The 25048-nt window shown below is 40.6% G+C and overlaps 1 protein-coding gene across 1 annotated transcript in view; it reads right to left on the reverse strand.

Moving 5' to 3' along the window:
• The window catches only part of LOC135136426 (octopamine receptor beta-3R-like), a 30639-nt gene extending 5905 nt beyond the window's left edge, over nt 1-24734 (reverse strand). Inside the window, exons 1-2 of the mRNA XM_064065682.1 lie at nt 24630-24734; nt 14553-15603 (exon numbers count right to left, since the gene is read on the reverse strand). Of these exons, the coding sequence (XP_063921752.1) occupies nt 14553-15546 (994 nt within the window). The 5' untranslated portion in view covers nt 15547-15603; nt 24630-24734. The remainder of the gene's footprint in view (nt 1-14552; nt 15604-24629) is intronic.
• Between the last annotated feature and the right edge of the window lie 314 nt (nt 24735-25048).

Genomic DNA, 25048 nt, shown 5'->3' on the forward strand with positions numbered 1-25048 from the left:
GACCCGAGTTAGTAGATTGATTTGCATTTAGCTACACGTCGGAATAGCTATAATTAAGGGAATTGCAGTGTGCGGATAGTTGTTGCAAGTTGTCGGTTTGTGTTCTAGGTACAGATCACAATGGAATTAAAGGGGTTAATTAACGCGAGCAAGCTAGTTAAGGCCGACATTTCATGTCGGATTTAACACTTCCTGTCTTTGAAGAGCTGCAGGAGGTGGCGTGTCGGTCGTATTTCTTTCGTTATCGGTAAGAAGCGTGAAAGTTCAAGTATGAAGCCAACGAGAGCGAGAAATTATGATGCTTTTTATTCTTTGCCACGTTTTAATTTCGTTAATTATTTTTTACGCTAGAGCGTGGAAGTCTCTCGTGTTGGAGAGATATCGAACTAATTGGAAAACAGCTTGTTGGAGTGATACGTGAGAGGAACTATTCAAGACCCTGCTTAACCCCGCTACGAACTACTTGAGGAGAAATCGATATACGACTAATATGTTAATAATTTAATCAAGGCGAGGATGGGGTTCTATTGATTCAATAAGGGCCAATTTAGGAATGTTGTATTTTATCTTAGCGTCGGGGCGTTATTCAATCAATTGACACTCTGAAACGGATTATAGAGCGACGGTCATCGATAAGGCGATAAATCATCCTTAATTAATACATTCATGTTTCCATATGTCAAGGACGGAAAACATAGATTCTCAAACTAGCTACAGGGCTTCAATATTCATGCATTAAGAAGCTTCACTTCCTTCGATAAAGACCAATTTATTAAGAAAGCTTAAGTCTCTAGTAGGTTTTTTACCACTGACTTATTTTTTGTTGAAGTCAAAAGTTTGATTTTAAACTGTACTATCTCCTGCAAAAAGTTAGTGAAGTTCATCTTTCACTTCGACAAGAGATGCTGTAGATGACGTGAATGAGTAGGCATCTTTTTTTTTTCGTAAAAATGACCACAGCTCTCGTATCTTGAAAATAATGCGGTCCGTTATTGAATTGGAATTTTTGTTTGTTTAGAGGGGTTCAAATTAAATGTCAACATCAGTTATTTTCACTGTTCGTGTTTCTTGTTGATTTTTTGTATTTCACAATTAATTTTGAGATTTGAATTGTTACAGCAATACAAATATCACTGGTACGGCAAGATCAAGATCTCTTCAGATCAAGAATAACTAACACAACTAACATATACTATTGTTAGTTCAAGAACTTGTATATCAAATGTTAGGAAATTTTTTTGCATCTGAACAACGACCTACCACGTGTGATGCGATGTGCTACGCTGCTTTGAAATCATATAAACAAAATCATTTGTTTATTTATTGTGTACAGATGAAGATAAATATGTTTGGAGATTCGGTCGTAAAAAATTCTAGAACGCCCTAGGATAACCTCCTACGATAAACTTGCTACATTTCAAATGGTCCACAAGTCCTGTCTGAAACATCTCCACTTTGAATTAGCTGCGCCAAGCAAATACTTATCTTGTGGTGATAAATTTCCTGTTTCTGAGAGATTTTTATTATGCTCGTGAACTTATATGCCCTATACTTTCCAGAAGAAGTCTTCCTAGACACTTTATTGCGCTTTTTATACTAGTTTTTCTACTTTCAGACACAAGCTCGCTATTTCTACAGGATTATTCTCGTTAACGAGTTTCCATTTCCCCAATCTAAACGCCTGCATAAACCTAAACTCCCTATACGTGTCGACTTAATATTAACGTCTGAAAGGAAGCTAAAACAGTGCGTTAAAAGCCTGGAACGAGCAAACTTAATATTGAATTAAAAGAACAAGAGAGCTCGTTACAGCTGGTATGCATGGCTCGATTAACGTTACCGTCTGCGAATTTTCTATCATTCGCAAGAGGGAAATTATTTAAATGGAAACGGAAGATTTTGGCAACGTGATACATAATGGAGGATTTAATAACTGAGATTCACCCGGAGGTCGTCATCGATTAGTCAGATTCAGCCAAGATCCGGTATGTTCGGTGCACGGCGGCGCTTGACAGTTTGTCACAAAGAAGAATGGTCTTATAAATGCCTCCGGGTGGGACTCGAGACTTATTTATACGCGCTATCAACGTTACGAGATTGATGGAAAGGTTGCAAAAATCGTTATTCGAAATGAAGGGTTGTGTTGTCTGAGCAAATAGGCTCAGGAGAGCTCGAATCAAGCGCCAAATGGCCGGAAGGTTTGTCGGAGGATGCGACTCAAAGGATAGTTGACGCTTTGGAGGGTTAGTTCACTCCGACACCTATAATTAATCATACTTACAATCACAGAACTTCCAGTGAAATAGCCAATTAATTCTCCTAATACCGACTACTATTAATAAGTTCAACTCGATTATTTGATCATTGATTTGGCCTCTACTCTACCGAATTATTAATTTCTCGAGCATCCTTCTGCGTTTTTCCATTTCGACCGAAACACAGTGAAAACTTTCAATTTAAAAATCGCACTTTTGATACATGTAATGTAATGATTCATTCGCTCTTGATTAAAGCATTCCGATTGGTTTGTTCGTTACGCGATACACTTTGACAAACAAATATTTCAAACAGGTGGCCTTTCTGTCTGTCGTTCCGCTAACCTTTGAGGTTTAATCTAACTAAAAGGCGACAAGACGTTATATCACGTACAAAAGTGTGCTTTGTTCCTGCCCAACTTTCATTTTAAATTTCGTTATTACGCGAGTACAAAAGGGAATTTTATTTAGTTCGTTGCCTTCGAGTTTGTATTATCGTAATGTGTTCTTCTTGGAGAGGAAATTGCGAAATTTAAAATTTATCAGAGACGCACATACAATATTCAATTCAATCCGTATCTCTTCGACGTACAGTATCGCAACAATGGAAACTATGAATCGCCACGTTATCAACGAATTTTGTCCAGTTCGGAACTATGGATGTCCACAGGGTCGGATCTAGGGACAGTGCGATTTTTATATTCCGAAGTGGTCTTTACAAAATTTTTGATACATTTCCAGTGTAAGATAGTAGCAGTTGCCAGTTTAAATACGTAAATAAAAGAAACCTTGGTTGTGCTAAAAAATAGAGGGAATAGTGACACAGGGGTGGTAACAGCCATAACTCTTGGGACCCTGTTTTTATGTGCTACCCAATTCGACGTTAAACATTAAATTAATAAGGAAGCTGTTAACTGAGGGATTTTCTAGCAAAAACCATCACCAAAGCATGAAAACTATCGTGCTTTTGTTCTTGGGTTAATTATTTTTAGTGGCATAAAGTTTCCAATATTTGGCTATCGTGTCACTTTGTACGCGGCCCCGCAATTGTTAATCCTTCCCTGGATGTTCAGTTCGATTCAAAATGTTTCTGACATTGCGCACTAATGAGAAGTAAAATCGCAACTTTAATATCACTCTCATAATTCAGGGTGCATTTAAATTGTCTAGTTTAAGATGTGTGTATTCCAGGTGCCATTGTTCCACGGGCCGAAGCGCCGAAGCGTGAATATCCCGAGCCCAAATTCACATTTTCAAGCTTGACAAAGTTTGCTGAAGATGCGGAAAAATTATTCTTCAAGGACGCACATTTCGTGATATATCCGGGCCCATTCGTGTCGATACACCGTCAAGTAATTTCAAGGTTTTTAAAGCGAGCGTTACGTTGAAAGGAAAATAATCCCTATATTTATGTCCGAGAACTTAAATATCGCGAACTGCGACAGCTGCAGAACTCAACAAATATAACGGGATCGATAGATCGATGAAAACGTCGCGACGCCCGACGACGTTTTCTTTCCTTCCTGCAACAAAAAAATTCAGTACCTACTGCGAAAATCCTGTTATTCAGCAGTAGATTTAATATTCACCGAATAACGTAATGGACGGTTTGATGAGGGCGTGGTTACAAGCGGAGGGGAGGAGCTTACTAAAATTTCACCAAGGTATACGGTTAAATAGACTGAACCACGGTGCAGCTTACTTACAATCAATACTACGAACGATTAGAGTGATGAAGGTCTGGTTATACTTTCAGTTTGGCGAAGCGGCAACTTTAGTTCTTAAACGGTCTCATATTTCACAAACGGAGAACTTAAAAGCACGGGTTTAGAATGCATCCAAAACGCAATCGATAGCATTTATTTAACTAAGTTGAGCACGGAAATTCATCGCATCGCCTAAAGGCGTAGTTACGCTTGATGATGGGGAGGAGCTTAGCACCATTTTCCGCCTTTGTTCTCGACGGCTGGGAGGAGCGACGGTTGCGTAGCAGCGCTGCGTTTACAGCATGGCACTAAAGTTAGTATATCAAAATTTTTAGTTTGTGGACGGAATTCTCAATCTTCTCCCCGATGCGACTCGCATTTTCACACTTGAACAACTCCGAACGAGGGAGACATTTTTCGCGAATTTTTTCGAATGTCGAGTGGCAAATAATGTTGCTTACTCGTGTCGATGTAGTAGGTATAAGTTTGCAAACTCGATGTCGGATTTTGATTTAAATCGGTGGAAGAAAGGCTCCCGAGCGGCTGCTTATGACGTAAACTAATATTTTTTTGAAGGGAGTGAAAGTTTTTTAATAGAATGGTGGGACGACAGATGTTTGGAAGTTTTAACGGCATCGTTGTCGTTTCGAGTAGTTGCTGAACATTTGTATGCATGCTTCGATCCGGGGGTGGTCAACTTGTGTCAGGACGTAACGGCGGACGGCGATTTGGGTTTGTTGCAGGAATGCGAGTTTATTGGTTCGATAGATTTGGGAAAAGTAGCTGTGGCGGTTTTGGCGCTGTAATAATGTTGACGTTAATAGTCGTGTTTATTAAAACATCAATCTCGCGACAGTAAAGCAACCCAACTGTGGTGAATATTGACGTGAATGGGTGATTCGAGTGATTTATATTATGGTTTTATAAGGGGCGAGACAAGTTTGGAACTTGCCGAAGCAGCGATCATCAAAATATTTTAGAAGGGTCTTGCGGAAGCGTCAGCTTTTGCAGTTGCAATCGATTCCGGTGTGTTATCTCGAAAGACACATCAAGCCGAATCCCCTACTCGGGCACTTTCCAGCTTGTGAAAATAATTATGATCACCTATCGGTCCCGTGTCAAGCGTTGCGAACGTTCGAACTTGACGCGTAAAGAAGTGGGAATTCACTCAGATCGAATCGTCGGGAATCTAGGGAATAAAAACGTAGATGGAAGTGCAGGAAGATATTTACATATAAAACGGATAGAAGAGGTGTTGAAAGGTGATGGTGTAGACGCTGTTCTAAAACACACTTTGTAAACGCGAAATTTCCAAACCCCGAGGCACGTACCGAACACTTTTTTCCCTCTTTTCTCCTTCATCATCAAATATGACAATGCTCGAATTTATGTTGAGACACGGTTCGATGTGATAATCTCCGGGACACCTTGGAAGAGCCGAGAAGAATCGATAGCAGCAAATTTTCGAAAGGAGGTGGAAATAATTACCGGCGGCCCGAGTAACATTAAACGAATTAGTATGGAAAAACAGCGATGATAAATGGCGATTCGGTTTTTTGGGACAAGAAGGCACCATTTTCATAATTAATGTGCGAAGAATGCGGAGCAGGTGCGCTCTAAACCGATTGGCACTTATCTTCCCGAGTTAATTCTCGTCGGACCCGAAGGGAAGCGCAGTTCTGGGGAAAACTAGTGGCTAGTGTGGGACCTTGTTATTTTAATAATTAATCGCCGGAATTTATGACTTCATTATGGCGCATGTAAACGAGGCGCGAAAAAATTCCTGCCCGAATTCCGGTAGTGAGATAGCGCCCTGAATATTTAATGGAGCAATTCTCGAAGATGGTCGCTCGTTCTTCAGCAGCACCGGAATATAAAGCAGGACAAAACCCGGCTTTATTGAATAAGCGAAGCAACATATCTCGTTATATAGCGTCCGAGTGGAATTAGTGCGAGTCGGGAAACTTTCCCAATCAATTTTTCCCATTCGATTTGTTTTTATCCGGGGTTTAGGCTTGACTAATACCGGCTTAGCGATTTGCCTAATTGGAGTTCCAGTTTTAAATTGGGACTTGTGTTTCGTGGGGCGCTGATGCGGAAAGTGGTATGGTTGGGTTATTTCATTCATGAGGATTCGGTGCTGGTTCAGGAACAAACAAGATCTCATAAACGTTTGCACGACTATAATCATCTTCAAGTGTTTATTTTTTTTTTAGAACGGTTACGAAAAACCAAAGTGCCTCAACGGCCTAGAGAGTTTCCAGCTGTCGAATGATCGTGACCGTGCTGTTAAATAGCAAGCAGACGACTTTAATACTAAACCCAAATTTTGAGATAAATATGCCAGCTAGATTCAGAGTCAGAGGGATATTCTGTTCTGTTCAGTATCTCCTGAAATTACGTGACACCTGAACCACACATTGATATGAATTTCAGTTCTATAGTCTACGTCGAATACACTCAGTCGAACTACGCCAACGCCATAATAATGCCTGACCATTGGTGTGTTCAAGACGAAAAAAATATTTTAATCCCTACACGTAAACTGCGGCGGATCTTTCGCAGACCCCGAGAAAGGTCTTTGTAAACATTACAACTATTTGGGAGAACGTACTTACTGGACTCGGTGCGTTAAGTACTAAGATGTTTAAAGATTTGCACAGGATTCGTTCTTAAAAAAAAAGTGCACTTTTAGTTAGTAGGTAGCTACTAATATTGCAAAATCCTATTGCTTGGATGTTCATAGTATGATAAATGCCACTGTTTTGCAAAAGACGCTACAGATCTAGATGTGCTAAAGCGAAGAAATAGGTTTTCATTAATTCCTAGTCATTGCAAGTAAACGAGTACCTGATGTTGTTCTCCGCCGCAGTTTACATGGTACAAAAAATTAACAACATGGGCTGGGGAAAATTAGCGGATTAGTTGCGCCTCAGTATACCTTATCGAGTATAAATTATGCCGACCTCTGTGTCGATAACTTAATCGTTAATGTGCTGTACATTTCGCCAGCACGCAGTACACGTTAGCTGATGACAGTCCATTAGGATTGAGGTGGTGGGACCGCCAAAGGCGCAATTAAGAGGTGTAAGTTTCGGACGTGAGAACTCTCCTGTTTAGATAATAGGCGTAATAGACGTTAACAGTCGTTTCATTATTCGCATAATATTCAGTTGAACACCTCAGGCGTGGGCGCCATAATAGTCGTTGTGCAAATGCCCTCTTAACACAGCGCAGACATCGAGAACGGCGGAAGTCGTGCCGGCAGCGAGCCGAGTTATAGCTATCGTTACATCAATCAAATACACACCTCGAAGGCACAGATGCTTATTTACTCAATACACAAGACGTAAAGCTGCGATTATACAGTTTAAGAAGCTGCGGGTCTGATAGAAAGACACTCGATAAAAATTTCATCAGTGTGGGAGCGGCGACACTTCAAATCTAATTTTACCCATGAGTAAATCCTACACGAGGCGACTCCCGCCGTATTCTTCTTGTCATCGACGAAGCTCAAGCACTTAGAACGAGGAGGCTAATTAATTGTGGCGAAAGGAATTAAGTGGGTAATAGTTGGGGTCGGAGAACCGGTTTTTGGGTCCACGAAATGCGGAAAAGCAGGAAAATCGATGCGGCGATCGACGCGATGTTTTCTAAGCTTCGCGAGTGCGAAAATGATCGATCGCCCGATCGATGGCGGGCGGAGCTTCGGCTCTAGAAAGCTACCACCCATACGACGATCGATGAAAGGCGGGACAGAGACGTGGTGGGACGAGCGTTGCCTGTGTTTCTACTCACGTCGCGTCGCCGAGAAACACATGTTTTTATCCAAATCCGACAGAGCTCCTCTTATGAATTAAACGCGGACGAGGATTGTTGTTTTAGTTGTTCGCTTTATCCAGCAGAAGAACAAACAAAAACTTTATTCGCGCAAACAACCCGTAATGGCGTTCAACTCAAATACCCAATTATCCAAAGCACTAATAAGTCGCTTTAAAGAGTCGTCCAACTTCGCTAGTTCAGGTAGTATTTGAGCGTTCGTCCGCACCGGAATGCTAACGTTTATTCGTCCCTTTGTCAAACTTCGTTTGACGACCAAGAGGAGGGTATAACGTCCCATTGTCTTGTGTCGTACAATAAACTCGATTGTTACGGCTCAAGAACTCGATAAGTGTTCCTCTTCCATCGGACCACAAAGGAACGCAAATGCCACTCTTTCAAGATAACACCTCTTGGAAATATTTTATTCGAAAAGCGACTCTACAAACTAAATTATAAATCGGTCTTTCTCACGAGAACTTGGGCAATTCTGCGGCCGTTTTCCAACACGCGTTCCTTCAGCACCGTCGTGGTAGCGCCTAGCTCGAAAGCCATGCGTTGGAGCGTCTGCAGGCTGGACGTCATATCCCACTGGGTCAAACCGGCGAGGATCCCGCAATCTTCGACGCCGATTTGATAAATTGCGGCGCCGTTACCTTCGCCAAGACGCCATTTTAGCTGGGTGACGAGATGCTCGAACCTTTGGTTGTTTGGATTGACGATTTTTAGCTTGTATTCGACGTTGCCGAGCTGCGGTTCCGGTGGCAGAAAGTCCTGATTCTTCTTATTGTCCAGGGTAAAATCGTCCACCCTATAATCTACGGAAGGATTAGGATTGAACAGACTGACAGACCAGTCCATGATGGAACACACACTAGTAATTTTTACACGTTATGTGGAAACAAAAGCGAGGAAACGTCATTGTTGACGCTGACATGTGTCAGATGAAAGAGAGGGAAACCTCGTCGAAAGCAAAAGTCTAGCGAAAGACCGATTCAGATTTATTGATGAAAGAGCACTCCCCCTCGACGACAGACATCAATGACAATTAATTACGGAGGAGACGTTTCTTTTTTTCGATGTATACAAAAAGAAATGGGGGAGGGTGGGCGCTACCATTCGAATGGATAGGCAGGTAAGGGAGGTGGCTCTTTTATCAGAGAAATAGGAGGAGTTGTGTTAATGACCTCCAGACGCAAGAGATTCACAATCAATTTTAATGAAATTTCTTCCGGAAACATTGTAATATTAAATTTTAATATTAGAAAATGCTAAGGCACTTGTTCCGAATTTAACAGACGTAGTATTTTTTACAGTTAAGCTGGTTCTAATTTATTATAGTCTTTTCTAATAATGGTCCAAAAATTCTTATCAACAATGTTGAATGTTACGAACTTGGGTTCGAATTAAGAAATTTATATTTATGTTAAATTATAGTTTGTGAAAAAAAATAATAGGTAACTTGTGATTTTTAAAGGGTAGAAACGTGCTCTTCCAAACCCAAGCCGAAATCAATTGGTTGTTATCGATACTGTGATATATAGGTTTATGGTGCCTGTCTGGTCGTTAATTTCGTTGTTTGTGTCACTCGAAACGATTAAAGCTAAGCTCTCTACGTTTCACGTCCTTTTGTGAAAAACGCAAAGCTCGCCAGCTTTTATCGTTTTTTTTTTTCGAATTTCGAGCTCCCGAAGAATTTTAAGGGGTTTTAAGCAACTTTCCAATTTCACTCGAACCCTCTCGACGTACTTAACGGCTTACGCCACAGTTTACATAATTTCTCAAAGAACAACAAAGCGCCAACAACTTGATTCAAATATTTACAAATCTGGAATCGTTACAATTAACAACAACGAAAGTTTTCATAAAACTGCAGAAGTTCGCCGCGTTTTGTGTACTTACTTTTGTAATTATGGAAATGCAGCGGAACGAAGTCCACCGTACGACATTAGAAAATCGATTATTTAAATTTTTACCTTTTTACATTTCCACCGCGAGCATCCCAAAAGCACTTAGTGCGGGTGCCATTCAACCCCAATGAAATTATGCAGACTGGATGGATTTTTTTGTCGAATTCTGTTTCGTTTTTCGGTCACGTAATTAACATTTTCGTTATGGGAATCTTGAGAGTCTTAAAGAAATTTTAATTACTCTGGTGGCCCGATGCGAAAAATAAAAAAGGGAGAGTTGAACAGATTTTAATTGGAACGGTAGAAATCACGCTGGAGGACTCCTCAGGCAAACAGAACCATTTATGATTCCACGACCGTTTGGCTCAAGTACATAATACAATTTCGTATTCACGTCTAGTCCACGAGGTACAATAAAGGGGAGATGAAGTCGGGAGCTGACGAGCTCTTGTAACGTCTCAACACCTACCAAGGCTTAATCTTGACACAACAGACACGAGAAAAATTTATATTTTATGTGTCGATACGTCCGTAAAACTTCCAAATAAAGTATTCATTAGTGCTTCTTCGGTTCGTTTTCGGGCAAAGCTTTTTAAAAAAAACACTCCGTCTTTATTGAATCCTTTTGCATGGAGGAGCTTTCGCTCTGCAATTTTCCACATCCGAGCCGAAAGCTCTTTAGAAGAAGAAAACATCGATTCGAACAAAAGTTTCTCTAATATTTTTTCTTTTAAGGGGGTGCGTGAGGGTCATTTTTATTGTTGTCGATGTTGCGTTCGTGCTGATGGTGTTGTAAATCCTGCAATGCGTCCGAATTTATTTCACTTTATTTTTACAACTTTGTCTTGGATCGAATCGGATTTCTTGGAACGGCTTATCTACAATTTTGGAGTGGATAATCAGATGAGGAAAGGCACAGGACGTTAACCTGACACTTATTTCCGAAAGAAACCTTTGTTTGTAAACACGTTAGGGAAAAGTGCATGGCACTGGCACACTGCAACAAGTTTGAGGAATGAGAGCAGACATGCAAACTTTACGACTTACATTTCCCCCCCCTCGAGTTTAGATTTGACTTCTGGAAAGAAATCTTAAGACAGATTAAAATTAAGGTTAGAGTCACACGGCGTTTGTTTTCTAGATTTTATATTTAGGTTTTTTTTGCGGCATCACCTGATATGTTTTGGAACATCGTGTGCACTCGTTCTGTAATTAAATTGTGCCCATTTCGGTCGTCTCTTTTTCCAGATGATAATCCAGTTATCTATCAAAGCAACCGAAAAAGCCAACATGTTACGCTCGGAATTATTTATCATCGTGGGGTATTTTTGCGAGCGAATCCAATTACACCGCTTAGTTTTACCTTCAGTTATTTTCATAAGGATTTTCCGTCGACGATCGTTTGCGCAAATATTGTTCCACAACCGAAAAATCCGTAAAATTTATGTTCGTTTTACCCTCCAACTATTCCAGCGCGCGTCTGCGGAAATTTATCGGTTACTGTGATGGCCGCTATTGATTTTTTATTTTAATTAGTACTCGAGGCACGTACTCGACATATACCCCTCCTCCAAAATCTCCCGAAAAATACGTTTTTTGTTGCTGATGATATTAAATTATTGGCGTTTTTCTCTTGGGGTAAACCGATCCGGTACGTGTTTAATTATGCCCGTAGTGTCGGCGCCGTTTTAATTTCACACAAAAACGGTCAAGAAACGCACGCCACGTAAAGCTAAGCAATAAAATATTTATTCGGGACTCTGATATAGGATGCCATTTGCAACTCGACACGAGAATCGTTGCTTTAAAGCAAACAACCAATAAAAGTGAGATTGGCGACTATAAAATTCGAAGAAGAGGGCCGGAAGGAGTTTCATTAGACGATTAGACGTGTGCTACAAGGATTTACTACCTGTATCGCGTGGATGGATATTTGGGAAATAGTAGGAAATATCGACAGCTCTGGAGTGTCCTCGCATGTTGGTTCGATCTGTGCCGGCGATCGAAAAAAGGTGCGGTGGCGATCGGTCGCACTCGGATCGATTAAAGTGGAAAGGCGACGATCGATCGAGGACGAGGGTGCTCGAACGATGGAGTGAGCAAAGTGCCGCGTTTACTACTTTATTTAAATTTGTTTTATTTACGTTGGGATTGCCTGCTTGATTAGCGCGTTTGAGTACAAAGGATGTAGCCTGATCCGGGCGTTTCGTAATTATTCAAATATTGCCCAATTAAAACGTGAATGTATATTGTTGTAGGACTTGGCTAAATTTCCTGTCCGATCATTTCCGGTCAGAAGATGCCGCCGGTCCTGAGTAGAGCTTTTGGACCCAGCAGCGGGAAAATCAATAGAAATTCTCCGAGTATTAAGCTCTCTCTGTTTGTGTCGCTTGGTTAGCGTCCAAAGTCTTAACCGCCGCTTCGAATGTGTGTAGAGCAGTTTTTGGCGCGAAATTTTCTCGAAAGCCGAGTAAAAATCCGGGTATAAATCAGGCATTCTACCATAATTAAATCCCAGCGGCCTAGAATTCTATTTATACGTCGAAATTGCAACGGTAACGTGGGGGCGACACGCAACCGCATGGAAATTAACATGGAAACATGGCCTGCTTACTTCACGTGACAGCAGCTGAACTTGATCTTCCTCACAGTGATTTTTTTTAGCGTTAAGAACACGCGAGACCGTTGAACCTTAAACGGTTTCCTTTGTATTTCAATCGGTCGCGATAAACGAAATTAAACCGATTCGATAAAATCTGAAAGATAAAGGAGTTAGAATCGTGTCTTGGGGGGGTTTTGACTCTTTGTGAGGCCGAAGTTAACGAAACGGTTTTTTCGGGGGCGTCTTCGAGAGTTATTGCCGATGATTAAAGTCGGGCCGGAATTAAAGCACTAGTTTAAATCCGGACGGTGGGAATACGAATTGCGTAGATTGAAGCGTGCGGATTATCTAGGATCCCGGAGTAGATGAAATTTTGAAATTTGCGATACGCTTGTGACGACAGGAACCGGAATTAGCGACGGAGGTATGTAATTCCGGATGTTGGAAGTGAAAACGTGTCACGGTGAGGAATTCCCTCTCGTGACCGAGAAATTACGATTCCTATCGTTTTTTAAGCAAGAGCAGATGTAGGTAAATTACTCGAGGGAGTCTACTCGTTCGCGAGATTACGTACAGCGCTTTTCGTGTAGTAATATTCGATATTGAAAAGTTTCGATAAAAGCTGGAGCAACACGCACGTTAGTCAACTCTGATGCTTTCAGAAGGATTTCCATCGAACGTAATCAATCGTCGAAAGAAGAGGCTCCGTCGCGAAACCTTATCGAAATCGTATCGGGAAATATTAATATTTTTGATACTCGACGTCTGGGTATTTTTACCTGTCGTCTGTTTTATTGTTTGTCATCGGAGGAAAAAATATTTATCAAGGAAAAGCCTCGCATTCATTCTGGAGAACACGGACTGAATTAGTTCGCTGACAACGCGAGTTTTTTATTTTATTGTGCAACGTAGAGACAAAGCAAATTTATAAAGCACATTTAAACTGTTTACGTTTTGTTGGAAATGCCGTCGTGGAAACAATTAGATAAACGCTTCAAAACAAAATTATTCCCGCTTGCAACAATGAGGTCTAAAAATACAAAAAAGACGCTCTCCCAAGATGGCAGTCCGTGCACCATTCCGGAATTCCGTCGGCTTTGGGCGGAATGATGCCCATCGATTAAATTCTTCTATTAAAAATACGTCTCCGCGTCGGAATTCTAGCAGATATTGATTTATAGCGTGCAGTCTTCCAAAGTTGATCAGCTGGTATTAAACGAAATTGGTTTCTTTCAGACGGAAGCACTCCGAGACGGAAAAGCATCCAGAATAAATTACACCATGTCAAGTTCCCAAAAAAAAAAAATCGGAAAAACTATCGCACGCGAACGCTCACTTTCTCTTTTAACGAAACCGTTTCATTTTCATTTTAATAATAATAATAATTCGACTTAAAGACGAAAAAACACGTTCGGGCGTTAATTCAGTACGTTCGAAATCGATAGCAAAACGCCAGCATCCGAATGAGAGTTAATAAAAACATGAAGCCGGACTGAAAGCTCAACTAACGACATCAGAAAACTGATCCAAAGCTCTCAATTAAAGCGATTGAAAGCAAGAATTTCTATTCGTCAAAGTCTCGCTTCACTTTAATCGTGTAAAGTTGAAAAGCTGCAATCGTTCTTCGTTAAATTCGTAAGCGAAAAGTAATATTAACTCCGAAACGGAGCCGATGCACCCATAAATTTCATACTCGGGATGTGCAAGGTTCGAGGAACGCATTTCTTATCGTTATGTCTAATATAGGGAAGCTGTGCAGCGCAACGTGCGGAAGAGAAATGGTTTTTGTTTCGTGATATTCACGGAAACGTTAGCTGTTCGATCGTCCGCGGCGTCTTCGCACGATACATTTGAATTTTTAATTAAAAGTAAATAGTTCGAGGAGTTTAAGCATTTATTCCGCTACAAAAACAAACGCAAAAAGTCGGGTATTTTTAACTCTATTTTGCAAATTGCCTAAGTAAGAAATTGCGCGGAGGACTCTTTATAAACTCTTCTTGATGGAGGGATAAAATAATATGGGTCAACTCGGTATTAGCATAATTCTTTTGATCAGGAAACGTAAAAGTCGAAAATTTGCAAACGAAAAAGAAACTTTCTGAAGTTTAGATCCTCAATTAAAGTACCTCAAAGTAAATGGCGACACTGTTACGTTAAATTTAAAGAAAAACAAACGCGTGAAAACGAGTGGAACTACCAATATAAGCGCTTTGGGTGCTTAATTTATCTAGTTTTCTGGAAAGTGCTGAGCTGTACTCACCGTTTAGGTTGAGTTCCGTTGCAGCTTTACTATTATCCCTGCTGTTCATCGCAGTGTTAAATTCTGTAACTGTAGTGCCATACGACACGGCCGATCCGGAGCTAGTACTCCTCCTCCCCCCGTTGATCTGTCCAACCGTGGTCAACTCCCCATCCGACGGATGCAAGTAATGATCGCCATATCTATCCCTATAGGAAGTTCTGTGTTGGTGAATCGAATTTAGGATAATGTTAGACGAAGTCCTGGACAGAGCCTTCCTCTGCCTGATCGCTTCCTTATATATCCTGCAGTACATAGTCACCATGACGATTCCGGGAATCCAAAAACTGATGGAACTACTAATGAGTGCGTAGTACTGATTTACTACAAACTTGCACACGTTCGGGTGCTTCTCCCTGTACAGTATGTGGTCGTCGGTCGTGTACCAGCCGAGGAAAATCGGCGTGAAACTAATCAAAGCGGGCAGAATCCATACGTTCGCTAGCATGAAACTAACAGTTCGATGGGTCATGGTGATGGGGTATTCCAAAGGTCGTACTATAGCGTAGTACCTGTCGACGCTAATGCAGCACAAGTGGAGAATCGAGGCCGTCGAAAAATACACGTCGAGCGAGTTCCACACGTCGCACATAAAGTACCCGAACAGCCATTTGCCGCCGGTTAGTTCCACGCTAGCGTTGAACGTCATCGCGCACAGAGCTACCAACATGTCGGCCATGGCCAAACTGACGACGTAGTAGTTGGTGATGACTCGAAGTTTTCGGTGACGATGGACGCTGATTATGACCAGAGCGTTGCCCAGCACGGCACTCACGATTATCGTTCCGAAAATAAACCCTTTTAGTATTAGCAGCAACAGTTCCGTCCAGTGGGGTTGAGGACTGAGAGTGGCGACGTTGGTGTCGTTTGATGTGGCGTTTTGGATCAAGCTGGGGACGTTAGTCGATGTCGCCGTTAATGTTGCTGAGAAAGAAGCCATTGCGTTCACTATCATCGTTTCGTCGTTTGAGGGACGACTGCTGGTCAGATATCGAATTCTAACATCTCGCTTCTGTAAAGAAATTTACGTTATTTCGATATGAAGTGGGATAAAATTAAAGTAAGGGGTTGTGGGTACTCATCTCCTACGAGTGTAAAATTTGTGGCTTGAGCCAAGGAAGAACGCTGTCTACACAGTAAAACTTGAATCAGGGCAGCATCCGAAAGTCTTTTAGACTTCTTATCGTCGATGAGCAGACGTTGACTTTCAATTAAAGTAGGAAAAAAATATAAAAACGATTTATAAAGCGCCGAATGAATCGAGAAATACAGTGGCGCGTTTTCATACCTAATAAATGACTGAGACGCCGGGTCACATGTTCTTTGAACCCTATATTTATTTTGTTCTGGTTTGGCTCAGTGAGCCACAAAACATTGTTTCATAAAAAAACACAACACGAGACAATATTTCCAGTTTAGGGGGAACTATCGACAAAATTTCTCTTGGCAAATTAAAGTGTTTATTTTGTAATGGAATTTACTTATGTAGCCTACTCATCTGCTCACGCTTGGGATTTACTTCAACGATAATTATGTCTCGTTAGATATATCACAAAATTCGTGGAATTCGGTCGGATGAAACTTGGTCGCAGACTATGGGGGATGTAAATTACTTTGGGCTTATACAACTCAGTTTTTAATGCGACGAGAAAATGAAAAATACAGTTACATGTAGTTTGAAATTAAAACGAGTCTGAACCATTATAATACACTCGTTTGTAACTTAACAACATGTCGTTTTAAGCGTTTCTGTTATCGGATTTTTCTTCTACTGTGCGGAATGGTGTGTTCGGGTAACATAACTCGCCTTTCTGTCGACAGAATTACATTTTGCTTCGAAATTGTTCCAGTAAATACCTTAAATAAAATGTGTTTTAATAGCTACACTAACTTGCTTTATTGTATTTCGGGGCTTAAATCCCAGGTCGCAAAACTGATGTGTAGGTAGACAGAAATGCAAACGGAATTGTGTTTTCCGAGTGAATACGCAATATTTGCGTTGCGAAATAACAGCATTTTAGCTTATGCTTTTCAATATCATTTTCTTTTTTTTTTTTTTAATTTAATAACGTTATTAATTGAAGATAGTTCCGTTAAATTATATTATCGCGAAAATATGTTTCTCTTTTTTGTGCGATTCATTTCTCACGGACTGAAGCCATTAACGTTCCGGGAGTAATGTCATGTCATACTCTAATATTTGTATTGTCTGTGATTAAAAACGTGTAATTCGCTTGGGTTGTTATCACAATCGCCTGCAGCTTGTGTGGCAAACTTCATCGCCGTGAGTAACTACCATCATTGCACGCCTGTGGAATAAAATATAATATTGCTTCATTACGAAATATTATTGGTTGGTCAATGACGCGTATCTTACAAACATAAATCAACTAGTTTTGTTTTCGACGCTCTAAAAATGCGCAGTCTTACCAACGTTAATTTTTCGTATCGGTGTGGCCAGATTCCCGTACAAAAGACATAAATTACCAGCGCGATCCCTAATTTTGTTCCAAGGAGCAATAATTCATGTTGCCGGCAAGCTAAAGCATTGCAGACATGTTTACATTAAGTAGATTACAAACATTTTTAATCGCCCGAAAAGAGTTATTTTTGAATTATATCACCGTAGCGCAAAATTTAGACTGCTCGTTATTCGGACAACTTTTAACGAGGCACAAAAGAGACCATTAATTACAACATGAAATAATTACGTTCTTAATTATATAAAATGTAAACCATTGAATAAGTTTGCCGAGATGAGGTCGGAAGTTTTTCCACAAGTTTCCTCGAGAGCACGATATTCTCTCATTTAACTCGAGACGTTCTTAGCACAAAGCTGGCTCTTGATGCATCTTAGCCATTATGTTGCACTTGGCGCTGAGTGAAGTTTTAGGACAACAGCTGGGCTTTATTGCGAGGGAAAATGCAGAAAAAGTCTTAACTTCGATTGACTTTTAATGAAATCGGTGATGTAGTTTAAACTGCCGACTTTTACTGAACGGCAGCTTCTATGGAAGATTTGATTTACCGGCGATGCTTTGAAGCTCAGGCCGTGGTATGTTGATGCACTGCACGATTAATCGTTTGCTTGATGGCATAGATCGTCCACCTTGTCCTAGTTATAACGCAAAAACTTATAAAATTGCCGTCGAACTTTTCCGAGCGCAACAAAACCCATTTAGTTTCGTGTTGGAAGTTTATGCACTTTGTTTTACGTGGTTTATTTGTGGGGGCGGGAGAAAACTCTCCGAGTTAAATTTGTAATGCTGTAATGGTGCTTACCAAAGTAGCTTGCTTCTAGTGGAATATATAACTACGAAAAAATTCAAAATTGATAGTGTGAAGAAAGTACCTACTCTGTTTTATAAAAAGTACCTATCCCGGCGCCTCCACCAATTTCGCGATACCGGATTCGTACGAATACTCTACTGCGCTTTTGAGAATATCGAAAATGCATATCGCGTACTAAAGTGCTACCAAAAAAAACGCAAAATTTCATCGTTGCATCAATGTTCGCTCGTTCTGTGATCCAAAAACTCCAAATTACAGCGAAACTTGAACGGTCGTAACGAAACCAGTTTAGTTTCATGCTGAAAGTTTATGCAATTCGTTTTGCATGCTTTATTTTTGGAGGTGGGTCTCGCGAGATGCGAAATCTTGTTATCCAAAACAATGACGAAGTTTTAATGCGTCTTCGGGGGTACGCGTGGAGATTTTTTTGCCAAGAAAAAGCCGTCTAATTAAACCGAGAGTTGGACGTTTGCAAGTGCATGAATGTTTCATGGGTCTCGCTCGATTCTCTAGATTTATAGTGAGTGCCGGAAAAGATTTATTTATTTTTTTTTTGCAAAAACAAGGAGGGAAAAGTTGCCGGTAATAGGAGCTTTAAATAGATAGAGGCGATTCATTCGATTAATTTAGTTTGAAGCTGCTAAATTGGGACGAAATGTGTTGTTCGGTTTTGGTCTAAGTGAACAAAATGGGTATTGAGAGAGTCGGAATCAATAGTTGAGTTTCATGAAATTGCTGAATTGTTGGACTGGAACCAAAACAATTAATTTCCGGGGCGTTATGTTGATGGGCACAGATCTGGCAACTGTATTGTTTGCAGAGCAGAGATATAGTTGGAGGTGTAACTTGTAGCTGACTCCGTTGCGTCAAAGTTTGCGAATATTAGTGCAGTCTTTTTGCTGGCTAATAACCCCCAAAAACTTCATTTTTTGTTCGTTCGTGCCACTCTTCGAAAGCCGGTTCCTTCTGTCAATCAGTCCTTTTTCTCGTTACGAGCGTAATCCATTCGAAAAATATTCAAATTTCGATCCCAATTAACTTGTGTACTTTATCTCTTCACGCTCGGATTCACGCATTTCACAAAAACCGCGATTGCATTTCGTTGGACATCATAATCTCTCAATTATACGTGTTTGCGATCCGCGTGTATCGACATCCGCCATTAAACAGGTCACTCTTGAAACTTTGCTTTTATCGGCTCCTAGCGGTTTTTCGATGCTCTCTCGTCCATAAAAATCTTAGAAATTTTTCATGAGATTCGTGTGACAATGACGCAGGTCGGCTCTTCTATTAAATAATGAAACAGGAAAAGCGGAACGCGGATTATTTTTAGACTCGCATTATTGCTATTTTTTTCTATCAATATTTTAGCGATCTGATTGATGCTGATGCCGAAACTTTTTGTCCGGCCATGAATTTTAACAAAGGGGATGATTATTGATCTCGTTTTTATTTTGTGTAAGCTGTCGGACGTGACAGATATAATAAAAGCGGAAAAGCATTGGCGGCGGGAATAATTGAGTAATAATTTAGCGTCTCGTTAATGTTGAAAAATGTACTATGGACTTTTATAATATTGACATATGACGCTCTATCAGATTTCGAAATTCTGATTTCGAAACGGAAAATAGAGTGGCGGCGGAGTAGACGCTCATAAATGTTTAATAACGGAGAATTGCAACATTTGTTTGTCGTACGCGACTAATTCAGCGTCGACTTTTGTGTTGTTGTTATTTATACACTGGTGCCAACACCCTGCCATAGAGTTACTATCCAAGTTTGTGTCGATTAATAAAGTTCAACGCAAAAAGACCTACGTGAATAAAAAAATACACAAATTTTTAACCGCAGGACTACATCGTAAACTATCCTTTATCTGACTCGCGCGATTTTTGACTGCATTTATGGCGGTAATTCTGGCGGTCACGCTTTCGTTGGCTGTTTTTCGGTGTTCCATTCTCGTCGGCAGCAATCCCATTGATACGCCGAGATTCGGTCCAAGCATGAATTTTAACAAAGAGGGTGTTTATTGATCCCATAGCCACCTCATATGACCGTTTAGCTGAGACAAAGCCGATACGGGCGTATTTTTTCATAACGTGCGGAAAGTGTTGTCTCCATATTTCCCACCAATTTTCCTCCACGTAGGATAAAGGCCGTATTGTTCCGTTCGGCCGTATTGTCCTGTTCGACGGCTTACAGTTTATAACGCCGAAACCCAACAAAACATTGTTTTATCAGTTAATTGGGCCTCGGTAGCCAGAAAATCCGTTTTTGGGTCAATCACGTCGCGATAAATATCCTCGAGGGTTATTTTAAGGAGCCGTTTATCAATGAAATTATCTGGAAGACATAAATAGGCGGCGAATCGATCAGAGTGATTTTTATAAGACACGTCTTGACTAAAATAAAACCGATTCGATCCGAGCTGCGGCGGCTGATAAAGTCGGGGACGCATCTTCGAAGAAATAAATAAATGGAAAACGTAACAAAGAAAATGAAATAGGCAGGCTTTGTAGCGCAAGCAGGCTGAAGCTCCGTCGGAAAGGAGAAAGGATTTCAATTTAATTCAGAAAGTATCCTACTTATTGTTGCACTTATATAAAGGATAACGATTTTTCCCGGCGAAAGACTCCTTCCGATCATTAGTCGGCGTAAGCTTGACCCTCTCAAGGATTCGCGGATGATCCTTTTATCTCGTACGATTTATTTCGTTTATTTTCGGTACTGCCGCAATCGCAGACACGCTACATTACCGTAAAAGTGGACTGAGCCGCCGTGAAATATTGGCGCTCTTCGCCGACGTATCGGCAAAATTGTGTTCTTTTGGCGATTGGCCAATAGATAATTTATAAAATATTAACACGACCATATCGATTGGGAGGCTTAGTGCAGCGGCCGGATTGCAGATTTTCTCTTTCCTTTTTCTTAGAAAAGTGGCCTTAAATAATACAAACAGCGTCCGAATGATTGATCGGGCGAAAACAATTGTTTTGACTTTGCTGGCTCATAAAATTTTCACTGGATAGTGGATGCGGAGATGGGCAGTGCACGGTCGGCGGTTAAACGCAAAAATCAATCGGCCATGATAAAGGGTCAATTTGAACTCGTAAATTCACTATTTGCATCAGCAAATAAAGTAAGATTTATCTGATCGCATTACTGGCCGAAAAAACTATGTCGGATCGACGTCGAACAAACAACCAAAAAATAACGTAAAAGTGTGGTTGTCGAAACGTCGCCTATACACTAAATTTATCAATGCACTACTCGTTACGTTTCAATTTGCAGCAGTATCAGGAATGACGTTCCAATTTTTTTAAACTGTGTTAGAACCCTCGGGAACTAAAGATGTCAATTTCGAACGACTTTAAAAAACGTGGCTCCAAACACAAAATTTATTTGCAATTTACGGGCTTATTAGTTTGCTGCTCCAACATGGCGGATGCTGCCAAATTATTTATTTTCTCTCAACTAGTAAGCTAATCAATACCCCGCTCAAACTTTAACCCAGACATCGATTCTGCAGCGGGAAACTAAAGTTTACTTATTTATAAAATGCACACAAACTGCACACTTCGACACAATTCACTGAAACTTTTAATACTGAGTGGTGGCAATCGATTGCACTTTTATAATTAAAACTCGGCGGGTTATTACCTTGTCACAATCTGAAAATACTTTTTTTTTTCTATTTCGTGTCTGTATAATGACAATGTGTTATTTATTTATACAAGAACGTTAAGAAAATCGATGCTTTTTACCTAAATTACAAACGGATATTTCAGTTATAATGTCATGAAACTGATATTTATTCGTTTCATTCACAAGCGGTGAAGTTAGACTTTGTGTCGATCGAAAGTGGTAGAATTAATTTAATAGAGGCATTTGTCGTGGAGCGGATATATGTGATTGTTTGTATGTGGGGGCGGATGAATGATTCTCACATTAAAAATTTACGTTAAGTAAATATACCGGATTACCAAATAAGATAAATTAGCTTTTTAATGTAAAAAAAGATTTCTTAAAGTTTTTTCTTGCAAATCTTTAAATTTTCACATGTTTATTAATAATTGTAAAAGGACGCAAAATGTCCTTTTCCACACAGACAAAGCGAGGAGGTTTATGTAAGTAGCGGCCAATAATTCTTATTGTGTTTGTGATTTTCTGTTTCGTTTCTTTTGCAGCGGTATTTACGACCGATTGTTTCCTCGCGTCCATGCCACAGACACTTTTCAATCTCTCACCACGTATCACCTGTCAAATCTGCATTGTACTAATGTACGCTTCCTTGACGTACAACCCTTTAACTTTGTCCTTGGCATAGCGCTTAAAATACTAGTTTCCAATACCGTTCCTGCTGAAAACAATTTACATTCGTAATGTAACAATTACGCTGTACTGTCTGTCATGCGATCGGATCTGTTCAATACCGGCCACCCTCACTCGTCCATGATGTAACCGACCCATGACGTAACGTATGACGTGCCCACCGCCGCCACCACCAGTACTCTCGTCGTCCGCGCCGTAAGTCATGATGATATCGTGCAGCACGCCGCCCCCACGAAAAAAAATCCTGACCTAAACGCGATTAAAATTTAATACATCCGAGACACGCTTGAATTATCGACATGGCCGTTAGCAGATTGAAACCATCGGAGATCTGTCACCGATGATGGCATTCCGTGGCCTTCTGTTTAATCTCTCCATCGTTTTTCGATCGGTTTTTGCCCAAGTCGGAAATTAAACACGTATGTCTGGTAACGACGTTAACGTCTCCTTATTCGAACCACCCGGAGCAAAAGCTGGGCCTTTTTATTTATGTGAGGGACGTATATAATAACATGAAGGCACGTCGCCGGCGTGTTTTGTTCGAGTAAGAAACTCTCCGGCTGGAATTAATGGGACCCGGGGGACACTGCGTTTTTATTTATTATTGTTATTCCTGTTTTATTTTCCTCGCAGGATTTCGGTGATTTTTTTCTTTGCGCGGGCTAATTTACTTTACGATTAATTAACCGGACCGACGACGATCACTCAAGTTCGCGACGAGAAAAAACGACGAGGTTTAAAAGCCGGTACAAGAGTAGACACGGGAATAATAATTAACCTCGCTACAATGCCCTAACGAATTCGCATTGTTATCAAAACAGTAATCTTGAGAGAGTCGGAGGCGTGTTTGTCGTTTCAATGCTCGAAGAGCCGTTTAGGTGGCTGCAGAGAGGCGGGCTTTGTTTGCCTGCAGCTGGGTGCTGTGTTGTCTCAGGAGGCGGCAATCGACAAGAATTCAGACGAAACGACCAACTACTTTGGTAGGTCGGAGATCGCTGAGGTGACAATTACAACATTCACTGTCGAAAAGTGGGGTTTGCGAAAAATAGTTTTAATTCTCTCATTATTAATTTAATTATTTTGTTGTTTTCTATAGTTACAATTACCAGTAAGAGTAAAAGGAAACCGATTCAGGCTTTCTGTTATGCTCCATTTATTGTAATATACGCAAATAAAAGAAAATCACAAGAATATTTAAATTTTTTATCAAAGTCGAAGTTCGAAAGCAATTTTGAATCATTTTTGTCGGTTTGTTTTTGTTGCGTTGTGAGTTTTCTCTCATATGCAAAGATTTAAAACATTTATTACCATAGTTTTATGTTTTTCCAGTATTGTAACAACGATAACGAGAAAAGCGTCAAGAAAACGTTGACAGCGTAGATCTCCAACCTAAACAGAAAAAGTGCCTTCGAGTAGATCATGAAAATTTATTCGTGGTAATCGTCCTGCTAAAAACGCGTTCTACTTAAATTATCCGTTTGTCAATTAGATTTTAACTACTGTGGCTGTGCTTCATTTTGTTTAGTAATGTTAATGTCTTGTACCTAATGAAAACCCTGTTAAGCAGGATTTGTGAAGCAATTATTCCAGAGTTGTAGCAGCGTTTTGTACGCTAGTTACCAACACTAATTAACCACCTTCAGTATAATTAGTACAACTGGTAGTTGTCTTTTTAGATAAATTTACTCCGTTGCCTGACCTCGGACCTGAGCCGCGCTCCTTCGAAAACGTTTTAAAATATCTATTTTTTCGTTGTTTTTCAAGTACAAACTTTGTCGTTTTCGCCCCCGCTGCTTGGGCCCCGTAGATAATTAAGCAATTTTTTTCTAATTTGGCAAATGGGTGGCCATCACGCGCCAAATAAAACGGTAAGCTGTAATCTTTTTTATAGGTCAATTCGGCACGATGGCGTCCAGGTATTATGACGAAGCCCATTTACCGCGAAATCGCCCGTAAAGTAGATTACGCATTCCGCAAAAAAAAATTAATCCTTCAAAGTCGCCAACTCATAAAAATCTCGTTCGCTTGTCCAGCTTTTAATCCGATCCCCTCGTCGATCGGTAGTGCATCGTCAAAGAAATAATGAAAAGCAACAAAATTCCTTTTATCTCGGTCTTCCTAATTCTGAAACGTCTTCGCTGCAGCTCGACTGCACATCCGTTAATAACACTAAAAGCATGAAACACTAAACCGTTAACAATTTCTAGACACTTTAAAAAGCCTAGAAATATTTAAGAACCACTCGAGCGTTGAACGCGAATTTAATTCTTCTTGCAACTTTTTAAAGTTAAACAGTTTGGCTGGCTTCTCGCCCCGCCATCGTCGCCCCCCGAAATTAGGCAGTTTATCTCCCAGGAAACGTGTTCATATTTCATTCGCGCGTTTATCTCTGGGGAGGGTGGGAAAGCTACTTACTGGTTCTCGACGGGCGCACTGGGGAAAAACGGTACTAGTTACGTAACTTTCAACAAGTCTTTCATTGAGTGCTTGGACGGCCGAAGAGCGCGAGATCGCGAGACCTTGGCGTCCGTAGACAGACTGGATGGCGTCCCGGCGCTCAACCCTCTAACGTCGAGACGCTTGCGCTATCTAAAACCATGGATTTCCATATCAAAACTCTTAAATTACAACGGCCCGAAGTTCGCAGATAATACCGGGGGAGGAAATGAAAATCAACTCGACTGGTTAATATTAAATGTTAATTATCGTCACACCGGAACTATTAGTTTTGTCTGCTGGTGGCGGGAGGTGGCGCGGATTCATTAAGCCGACACCTTGGGGCCTCGGATGAATGCCTCGAAGATTACCATCGGCCCAAAGTTCCACAATTTCTA

The sequence above is a fragment of the Zophobas morio genome, unplaced genomic scaffold, assembly GCF_036711695.1.
Source record: "Zophobas morio isolate AGI-343-1 ecotype UQ-CSIRO unplaced genomic scaffold, CSIRO_AGI_Zmor_V1 ptg000026l, whole genome shotgun sequence".
NCBI classification, from domain to species: domain Eukaryota; kingdom Metazoa; phylum Arthropoda; class Insecta; order Coleoptera; family Tenebrionidae; genus Zophobas; species Zophobas morio.